The 10,767-nt window shown below is 49.5% G+C and overlaps 1 protein-coding gene across 1 annotated transcript in view; it reads left to right on the top strand.

Moving 5' to 3' along the window:
* Nucleotides 1–8,629, top strand: part of LOC126516541 (whirlin-like) — a 277,363-nt gene extending 268,734 nt beyond the window's left edge. Inside the window, exon 10 of the mRNA XM_055063788.1 lies at nt 8,422–8,629. Within this exon, the coding sequence (XP_054919763.1) occupies nt 8,422–8,430 (9 nt within the window). The 3' untranslated portion in view covers nt 8,431–8,629. The remainder of the gene's footprint in view (nt 1–8,421) is intronic.
* Nucleotides 8,630–10,767: the final 2,138 nt, after the last annotated feature.

Consider the following 10,767-nt stretch of genomic DNA (forward strand, 5'->3'; position numbering starts at 1 on the left):
CAGCGCTGGTGACGCACTGTTTCGTGTGATCTTGCCTTGTGAGATGTAAGTGGCGAAAAGGCTTTGGCCACGTCAGCGAAACTGCCACAGGCAAAAAAACGAAACAAAGGGAAATGAACAAGGAAAAAAAATAGCTATTTGGTATTAAAAAAAAAACAGGCATCCAGCGTATATAGCAATCGGACATATTAGCGCAACGCTCACAAAACGATCGACTTGCAAGAGTTTCTGTACTGCATGTAATACTAACGACTGAAGCAGCCTGTTCCGGCTGGCCGACGACGCCGCCAAGGCTCAAGTTCTGGCTGTCGCCTGAGGAAGGAGTCCGGGCTCCGGTGCGGCTATAGACTCCCTGTCACCCGCCTCCCTCGACCCCAGAAAGGACGTTTAATAAAGTTGTGTCTCTCTCTCTCGCTCTCCGATTTCTGCCGCATGATTTTGCTCATCTAGACGTTTCTAAAAAGCAATTTGGGCGCTTTGCGTACGTTATCTCTAACGTGTTGAACTGGAACACCCACTGTACGTTTCGTTGCAAAAGCGAGCCCTCAGACGCGTTAGCACCAATTAGCATCGAAGTTACAGACCGTACGTGTATTCTCGATCACGTCTGCCCCCTTCGCACCACTCCACTCGCCGGAGAACCCCATCTATACTGGATTCACTATTTGAGGCAGACGAAGCAACATCAAAGTATATGTGTGCATATTCTAGTGATACGGCAGGGTTCTTTAACGTATGCAGACCCACGACGTCTTATACAACGCCGAAACTCGCGCTACTAGATCAAGACGGTAAGTTGGGCCAGTTGGTTGGGATTCATAGTAAGGTTCGTTACAGTGCAACACAAGACAAGGACGGCAGAAGGAACGTGTCGTCGTTTTATGCCTTCTTTTGTCCTTGACTTATGTTTCGCTGTAACGAACCTCGCGCTACTAGTTTTAAGTTTTTTTTTTATTAGTGGTCTGCCTTGCGGCATGATTAAAGCAGTCTCTCGAAGAAGCACAAAGAAAAAGCTGCTTTGACCGATAGAGCAAAAGGTACGACGAGAGTCACTAGTGCCTGTTCGCGAACGAAGACTTGAAGAGCGGTCAGTGGAGCTAACTGCGTGGAAAAGAGTTGGCCTTTTCTGCTTTCGTTCGTTAACGATTCTGTTAATTTGTGGATTGCAGTTTCGACTTCGACGTCTTCGTAACTGTGAAATGCTGCAATGCAAACGGATTTCCACCAATCACTTAGTGAATCGGTAGCAAAGCATAATGGCAGAATTGATCTATTTGCGATGAGCACACGTTGTCATAGTTTCGCGTTGAAGGGCACCGAATATAATTCGTTTTTATTGCTGAGAGGAGGAGGAAGAGGAGGAGCGGGAGGAAAGGAGGATAGAAGGCAGGGATGTTAACTAGAAATGTGTCTGCATGGTTGGCTGCGAAAGCATGCATCAACGCTATGGAAGGAGATATGGCAGTTCTTACGGCAATGGTGAGCTCGCCAATCAGCACGGACTCTGCCGAAACAGGCACGCTGCACCACAGCACACACAGAATAAGCGCTGACGCAAGGGAAGCATGTATCTAGCTGTTCAGCGTGCTTATGCCCGACGCGTCCTAACATGAAACAGGGAAAAAACAACGAGTAACGTCGGACGTACTTCCATAAAAACGCTGCCGGATCCGTTTAATCTACATGTAAAAGAAAAGTTGGAGAGATACGTCGGGCGTACCTTTAGCCACAACCTAACTAAAAGCAATCCTGAAAACCGACTGGCTCTTGATGAGTGTAAAATCTATGATGGCGGATATTTATTTGGGAAGGATTTCATTATGGCGGGCAAAGAGAAGTAGCGCGTTTCGTCCTGCAATACTATAGATTTCGCAAAGGCTCTTTCTCTGGAAACTGGAATCACGATGCCCTCCATTCGATTTGGCGATCCAGCTGACAATTACGCCGCGCAGACCAAGGCGCTTGTCCCCAAAGACCGCAAGGCTGCGTATTTGTCAAAGGCACCATGTGCTGCGACCAGGTTGAGAAGGAGAAGACGATGGCGTGGGCTTCCGAAAACGTTGAGTTCATCCCCTCACATGGAAGAACGAGATCAAAAAGAAAACCGGCGTAAAAATTCCTGCTAGAATTACATATCCTAACTGGAGTGTATTGGGCGTCTGTTTTCTATTCTGTGCGTTGCACTGACTCGTGGTGTTTACGGCATGCGTGCGCTCCAGCGGTTGTCCGTAAATTTTAGCAACATCGCACACGGTACCGGTGACCCACGATGACTACGACACTGAAGCGAATCATCGAAATAACCTCGAAAAAGTCCCCTCGAGCACTTTGTTTTTCACGAATTGCGATCGACCAAGTTGTCAACAGGCAGCCGAATCACCCCGTGAGTCATGCGGTAATGACGGCAGGCACCCGCTTGCCGCGCCATTCACTCCTGCGGGGCAACCCGCGACCGCCCACTGCCCGCTGGGAGCACCGAATGACGAGCGGAAAAGGGGGAGGGGGAAGGAAAAAAAAGAAACATAACAAAAAGAAGGCGGGGCACGCGAACGCACGCTGACACTACGACGACCACCACAATCACCGAGCAGCGGCAACACAGCCCGCCGAACGTGCGCCGCAAACGCAACTCAGCCACGCGCGAAGGCGAGCCAAAAAAACCGGACCTCTTCGTCAGAGCAGCGGACGCCGCCGGCGGAACCCGCGCGCTCGCTTTTCGCCCTCGCCTCAGGGGGCCGCCGGCCGAGTGCACGAGGAGAGGAAAGAGACTCACCTGTTGTCTCCTTTCCCTCAACGTTACTCTTGTTATTTGCTGGTCCTCGCACTCCCCCCCTCCCCGTCAGGCTCCGTTTTCCCACTAGGTCAAGAGAAGGCACCGTTCGACAGTGCTCCACAGACGAGCGCCAACCGTGCTCGCGACAGCATCGCTCCTCTTGCCGCTGCGGGCCTCGCAAGTCAGGAGCCGTCCGCGAGCGACCGTTCTCCCGGACGCCGCGTGTAGAGCGGCGCACGAAGACTTCGCCGAGCTTCGATCGCATCTGCCGGATACCACAGCGCAACACGACCAGCTCGGCGCCCGGAGACGAACCCGATACCGGCCAAGGCACGAGAAAGTCCCCACGATCCCTCTTTTGACAAGAGTGAGGCAGCTCCAAACCGTCGGCATTTGCGTGGAAGCAGCTCGGCACCCCTCGCAGTGAAGAATACCAACGTCAGGCCATCAGCTGTGCGCTAAGGTACGCAGCGCAGGTGCGTCGCAAGCAAACGCTTTTTGCGCCCGGATCCCGAGCTTCGCGTCACTGAAAGGCCGCTTTGTCCTCTGTGACACCGCTTCGTTTGCCGGCGTTCCGGACAACGCCCTTGGACAGCCCACGCGCGAGACACTCCCCCTCCGCTTGAAATCAGCGACCGCCGGCTAAGCCAGATCGTCAGGTGTCCTTCCTGCTTCTCAAGGCAACGCCGCCGTCCAAGTCCCCCAAGCCAACAAACCTACCGTTCCTACCTAAGTCATCACTTGAAGTAACGCTGTCTCGTTCGACAGCCGAAGGCAACGCTGAATACAGCGAGGTCACCCACTCGTAGGTTGAAGGGCGTTTGTCTTCCCGACGCAAGCAAGCATTCGTAAGGCCTTCTTCTTTGAAGATTTGAAGGGCCACTGACGATAAGACCGAGAGAAGTGTCGCTAACGCTCGCACACATTTAGGAGGCAGCGGAGGCAAACGCAACGCTCTAGAATGGAGACCTGGCTGGACGTGAGGCCTCTGCGCATCCCGAGGCCCAAACTGTCTGGAGCATCGTCGCTTCAGCCCAAGGAGTCGGCAAGCGAAGATCCTCTGCACCAGGAGGCACCGGCACCGGCCGAAGTGGCCGCCGAGACCCACGCCACCGGAGGACCTTGCGCAGTCAAGACGTGACTTCCCCCGTGTGCGGACTCTGTTCGCTATTTCGGTCCCACTCGCGGCGCCGTCGCATGGTGTTGTTCAGCACGTCCAGTTCAGGGCACTGATGTGCGACGCCACTTCCATTCGTAAGGGTGGCCCACAGTACAAAAACAGGAGGGCAGAGTCGTTCTGACACTGGGGGAAAAAAGAAAGAAAGAAAACCAGTCGGAAAGTTTGGAATTACCACTGGGCGTAAGTTACATAGTTAAAGCAATGCATTTTACTTAGCCCTTGGCGAGATGAAAGGCAAAGTGCAGTTCTTTTCCCTTCGTCTCAGCAATGTGCTGTCAACGTAGTTTCTTAAGGGGGAAAAAAAAAACGCTGCTTACACTTTTAGAAAGCGTCTGCTTGACTACGTGGCATATCGCTATGTCCATTTATTTACCCATTTGCAAACGTTAATGAGGAATTTCAGTAAATATAAATCCATTGTCTCGAAGGCCCCATTCGGACCCCTGCAAGTGTTTTTCTCTTGCGATATGCGAGCTTTGTATTATTTTGTGAAATTGTCAGGATCCCGATACTGCCACATAAGTTATTCCTGCTTTTAGGAGATTATGCATAGCTTGTTTAGATGCGCGTGTAGGATAAAGCTGACATCCATTGCGTAGTCAGTACACTATAACGCAAATCGTCGTGTTCAATCCTGACGCACTGCTCTGCGACGACGTCACCTCTGTGTTGGCGCATATCTTCGCGGCGACGGATGTATCCTTCCTAACTGCCTGCGCACTGTTCCTGTGTAAATAGTTTTACATTTACATGTGTATATGTATACTGCGATGTACTCACTGTCGACTCAACTCGCGTTTTAACTTTCTTACCTCTCTCTCCTATGGTGGAGAATAAATATGTGTTCGTACTGCTTATACCAAACAAAATCTTGCGTCTTTATTTCTGGAATTGTTGGTGGTGTGTGTGCGTGCGTATGAATGTGTGTCGGAGACTGGTGAAAGTTGTTTTGGCATTTTTAAAACCTGGCAAATTTTCGAATCCGTTGACGTTTCACACCTTAAACGGGGACGAATTCGTGCTGCTCCGAATAAGAAAGGCCTCATCATGGCTGCGCTTGCATGTTCTGCCCCACAGATTCGTTCAAGTTTGAGACACAGAACCCTGCAAGAATTCTGAGTCTCAAATTTTTTTCCCGTTCATCAAGTCACTTATGGAGTTTTGCGTTCTAAAACCACGATCGGATTATGCGGGGTGCCGTAGTAGGGGACTTCGAATTAATTATGTCCACCTATGGGATTCTTTAATGCCGATCAAACGAACGGTGCACGAGGTTTTTACAATTCGTCCGCAGGGAAATACGGCCAGCGTGGCCGGGCGCCACGGCCGCTAAGCCAGCACGGCGGACCTGCCCATTCTTCGTAACGTCCTCGTAATTTTAGTACGTTGTCACAGCACGGTTTCAAAACCTGATGACGTCTCACCAACTAGCCCGTGCAGCTGCATGGTTGAACGGCAGACTTCCTTTGTTGGGCACGACCCAAAACACTTCCTGCAACGAGGAAATCGGCCAGTATTTTTCTGATGGCCCAACGAGAGGCCTCGGTAATTTACCATTTACACAAATACAACGTCCCATCTGGAGCTCGTTCTCGTTTCGATTAGTTACTAATGGATGCTTAGTTACTAATGGATAATGGAGAAGAGACTGTGACGAACCCGGAATATCATACGTAAGGGTCCTGAGCGGATTATGGCTGTCGTTACCGTGTGTGCGGACAGTGTACACTATGAACTAAGTGCTGTTGAAGGGGGGTTGAACGGCTCAAAAGACGGGACGCAGTGAAGGAGACACTGCTATACTCGACTTACGATAGCCTACATACAGCAGTGCGCTGTGGTGAACTGGTATTTTTATGTTTTTCGCGCAGCGGTGTCTGCTGTGTCACTTCATCCTTTTTTTTTATTGCGCTGTTCGATAGCCATTCAACACGCACTAATCAGCCTAGTTCAGTACACTCATGCAATCAAGTTCCGATTTATATTGAGAAGTATTTAACACGAGACACTGGGTGGACACACTTACATGACGCTGTGTAAGTGTCTCCACTTTGAGTCTTTAATGAGCGCGCCCGCATAGATATGAGGTGGCGGATTTTGCTGTAGGTTCACGCAGTTTAAATGACAGCTGCATTTAAACTGCAGCTGTCAATCTAACCCCCCACCCACTCTTCCCTAGTCTAGAGAGTAAACAAAAAACATTTAAAAACAAGTTTCAAAGACAATCGGTCACTTTTCTACGCATTGAACGATCTTGAGGAGTCATCTGGCGTGGTAGCCACATACCGAGGAGTGGTTGCAATGTTTTCGCTCTTGTGCGTGAAATGACATAGAAATTTCAGCCCACATTCTCGCAGCCATTTGTTATACGTAGCATAAGCGAACGAGATGAATGGGAATGCGCCTAGCAACAAAGCTAGGTAGACACCATGGACTGGGCAGGGCGTGGCTCAGTGCCTCAGACAACTTGCTAGTGACGCGAGTCATTGCAGTCTCATCCACGTCGCACTCGCATGCGAACTGAATCAGCGATCCGGCCAGTCGTGTGGATCCAGCTTTAGCTACCATCGTGCAGAATTTGTTTTTTAATTGCCAGACCCAACTGTAGTTGACAACTATGTATGCGAAGCATTACAGGCGTCTCAGCCTCTAAGCGCGGTGGATTGCACGCGGAAAGTTATTAAAGGTTTTCGATCCCGACTACCCAGGCATGCGTCCGTGGCGTAATAGTTACAGTGTCAAACCTCTGTGATAGAGGTCCTCTGTTCGAATCCGGCTGTCTGGCAACTTTATATTATGTTTGCTTATTTACAATCACGGTGATTAGCGGCCCTAAGGCCCCGTTGTGGTGGCTAAGCAGCTATGGTGTTGTGCTGCTAAGCGCGAGGTAGCAGAATCAAATCCTAGCCGCGGTGGCCGCATTTCGATGGCGGTTGAAATGCAGAAACGCCGATGTCCAGTGCATTGGGGGCTTGTAAAAGATCCCCAAGTAGTCAAAATTTATCCGGAGCCTTCCCACTATGACGTGCCTCATAATCAGCTAGTGGTTCTGGCACATCCCAGAATGTAATTTTAGTGGCACCAGGGACATATACCTAGTGGCACAATTGTTAACTCTTTCCTGGATCGGGCCTAGGAAACGGCCAGGCGATACACATTCGCCAAAACTTGCTTGAATCACTGAAGAATGCTACACCAGCATAGGAATCCTGTAGTATTTAAACGAGGCGAACGACACAGACCCGTTTGTCATCCGCCACTCTTTTTGCTGCATTCTGAGGCCTGAACTACTGAGCCTAAGTTACTGCAGAAGGACAGTCTGTTGGGCTAGTCGGTCGAACATTGGAAATTCCAAATACAGCGCACAAAATACACATACACATAAAGAAGATAGGAAAGACGCGGACAAGCGCTGGTCCGCGTCTTTCGTGTCTTCTTTATGTGTATATGTATTTTGTGCGCTGTATTTGGAACTAACTTGCTGCGTCTGCACACAGTGCCTGTTAATTTGCGCTGCCAGGCGTATATCTTGTTTATTCGCATAATTCGGTATATGAATATAATTTGCACCATGTAGCATCCCGCGTCATTATTTTGGTGTCGGTGTCGTTTTGTGAACTTCTTGCCCTGCAATTTTTCGAGGGCGAATACGACATCGTAATTAAGATTTGACATCTTTCTTTATAGAAAAGTACGAGACGCCTCTTCAGTTTCAATTGCGCTCCAAATAGCCGTGTCTTTATTACATGCTTTTGTGTCTAAGCGGCCTACAGCTCATTAAGTACGGCGCTGAGGGCTGTACCAGGTGCTTGATTGTCTCCTCGCAACAAACATTGTCATATGCGGAGTTTCCGGTCGTTGCAGTGCTGGCAATCGTCCCTTCTCTGGGTGAAAATACCGGGCCTGTGATCGAGAGAGAGAGAGAGAAGGGAAGACGGAAAGGCAGGGAGGTTCTGTGATCGAGACCTTCGTCAGCACAGAGGACGTTAAAATCACGACAGCATTTATTTAGCAGTATGGACTGCCTGATAGGCTTTATTGGTCGTTGCGAACGCTCCCGCGCTGATGCTCCCACTTTTAATTCTTTTTTTATGCAGTCGTTTCTCCTATCCAATTTATTTTTACCCCGTTGCCTAAGTGCAGGGTAGTCAGCCGGCCCTCACAATGGCTTATCTCCGTGCATCTTCCTTCGTCTATAATTTCTCTCGCTTCATGTCCTAACCAGCGCGATTAACTTAAATTCACGCCCTGGCACGCTCCATCAGAGATACCAGTCGTGTGTTTGTGTGTGTGTGTGTGTGTGTTTCTTTTTTTTTTCTCTCCCACTCTTTTCACGTGTGTGCAATTTTTTTAAAGATCTTTCTGTTTCTCCTTACCCCTTCCCCAGTGCAGGGTAGCCGACTGGATATCTATCTTCCGGTTAACCTCCCTGCCTTTTTCATCTCTTTTTATCTTTCTCTCTCTCTAGGTGGCATAGCCCGTCGGCTGAACGAAGTTTCTGCAAAGAACTTATGGCTGTAATGAAAACACAAACGAGGAATATGCTCACTTTATTTTGTTTTTACATACGACCGAACAACTTTATCACAGTCTGCAGAAGCGTCTCTTGACTTGTAGTTGGCACGCCCAACGGTGAAAAACAGGTGGACAGATAAAAACGTTGCTTGAACATTTGACTTCGTGGTCCTTTTTACTTATTGTTGCGTAACTGGAGCCGAAAAAAATAAATCAATGTTTCAAGTGCTTGAGGTGAGAGCGTTGCCTCAGCTTACCTTCCCCTGTAGTTGTTCGTAAGCATATCTGCTTCACATTTCTTCGCAAAAAAGAATGAACGAACGCCGACTTGTCAGCAAGTATATCGGGGTGCATTCCCTTCCTGCTCGCTTTATCAGTGAGCAGGAAGTCGTTTCCCAACAGTATCCTGTCAAGTGGCACAATAGGTGGTCTGTGTTTTCCTGGCAGAGTCACAGACATCCCACGCAGGACTGTCAGCCATTCCAATAAGTCCTGAATAAGCTTTCGTAAAGGCAACTCGCAGCCAGAACCGACACAGAAGACATGCCACACGTCGGTGCAGTCCTGACGTTTGACAGAGTTTGCTGAGCGTAAATACACTACTGGAACACCGTCCCCGTCAATCAACTGCCCAGAAGGCATTTGTGCTTTTTTTTTTAAACGACTTGTGCGAGCGCCATTGACTGCGTTGTGCAGTCCGCGCAAGTGCCGACATTCACCACCTCCTCCTCCTCTTTATTCTTTATATTCCGCTTTTCCTCTCCCCCAGTGTAGGGTAGCCAACCAGAGGATTTTCCGGTTAACATCCCTGCCTCTTCCTCCTCTGTCTCTCCGTCTCTCTTTCGGGCCAAATAAGACCACAAGAAGAAATTCTATAGCAGGATGTGTTGCGCTACCGACGACAGCATCTATATAGCACTGGTTTATCGCAGCTCGCCTCATCCCATAACTTAGCCATTTCTTTATGCATGCCCCTGTCGCCGTATACATTTGTTGTTGAGGTGGAGGGAGGAAGGGGGGGAGGGAAGGCGCTGATGTGTGCGCAAACTTTAATCCTCCAAAGCTCTGTGCGCCGCCGCCGCCCGTGGCAGCAGCAGCAGCAGGCCCATCAGGCGTTTCCACCTAGAAGACGGTCAGTCGCGGCTTGATGGGATTTTCGTTCGCAACAATGGCACGGAGACCGTTATGGCGTCGACCCCGTCCACTTCTGTAAGCCAAAGTGCTCCGGGAGTGAGTCATACACGAAGGCCGAGTCCCCAACCCCATATCATAGAGACCTCCATCTGAGACTTAACAGTCTCTCCCCCTTCCCCCTTTCCTTCGTTTTTTTCGCCACAAGCAGTGCGGCACGCTCGGGGCGGCATAAAGCACGTGCGTCGCGGAAGTGTTCGTGTCGGTGCGGGAGAGAAGTTTTGCCAGCGGAACCGCTTTACGCGCCATTATCACGAGGTGAATAATGGCCGCTACACGGAACCTCCTCTCTTTCAATTTTGCAGTCGGAGAGACTTGCTGAAGGAGTGAGCGAGTAAGAGCTGTATACTTCGCTGACATCTATGCGATACAATTATCGTTTTTTTCTGTCGTGTTTTCGCTTTCTTGTTTTCCTTTTTTTTTCTCTTTTCTTTTCTAAGGATTGGAACCACTGTTCTTTGTGAACGCTTCTATATCTCGGTCTGTGCTTGCCAAAACTGCTACGCTTCAAACGCGCCCTTTTTGCACCGTTACTGTGGACGTTGTGCATGCTCACTGCTGACGAAAAAAAAAGAGTTGCTCCGTTTTACGTGTTTATGTATGGTTAACTGGGATCTAACGGCTCCTGACTTGAGTGCAACGAATTACATGTAATTAAATATACTTGATATCAACTAAATTGCTGGTAAGATTTGTAATTGACCGATTGCTTTCTTTATTCTTTATTGCTCCCTGTAATTCAATTATATTTGAGTAACCAATTGCGTTTAACCCGTTACTTCATTGACGAGACAACCTATAACACGCGGCACACAGCTGTGAGCACTTCGATTTGGCAGCAAATGCAGTAGAACGCCTCCGGTCGTGTCCTGCAGCAGCCTCGTAGATTCGCATGTTCAGACAGGCACACTCGTGCGCCCAGGAGTCGTTTCCTCGTCGTGACGGCAGCGCCAGATGTTGGCCGACCGAATGAACCGGCGCTGGCATGACTCCATAGCGATGGCCACTTCGCATGTCGATGCCGTGGAATCACCCGCGCACGATTTTGTCAACTTTTCTTTATCTTTGCCGGAAGCGCCTTCTCCTAGCCCCAGCAGCAATGAAGCAC

The sequence above is a fragment of the Dermacentor andersoni genome, chromosome 1, assembly GCF_023375885.2.
Source record: "Dermacentor andersoni chromosome 1, qqDerAnde1_hic_scaffold, whole genome shotgun sequence".
In the NCBI taxonomy this organism is placed as follows: Eukaryota; Metazoa; Arthropoda; class Arachnida; order Ixodida; family Ixodidae; genus Dermacentor; species Dermacentor andersoni.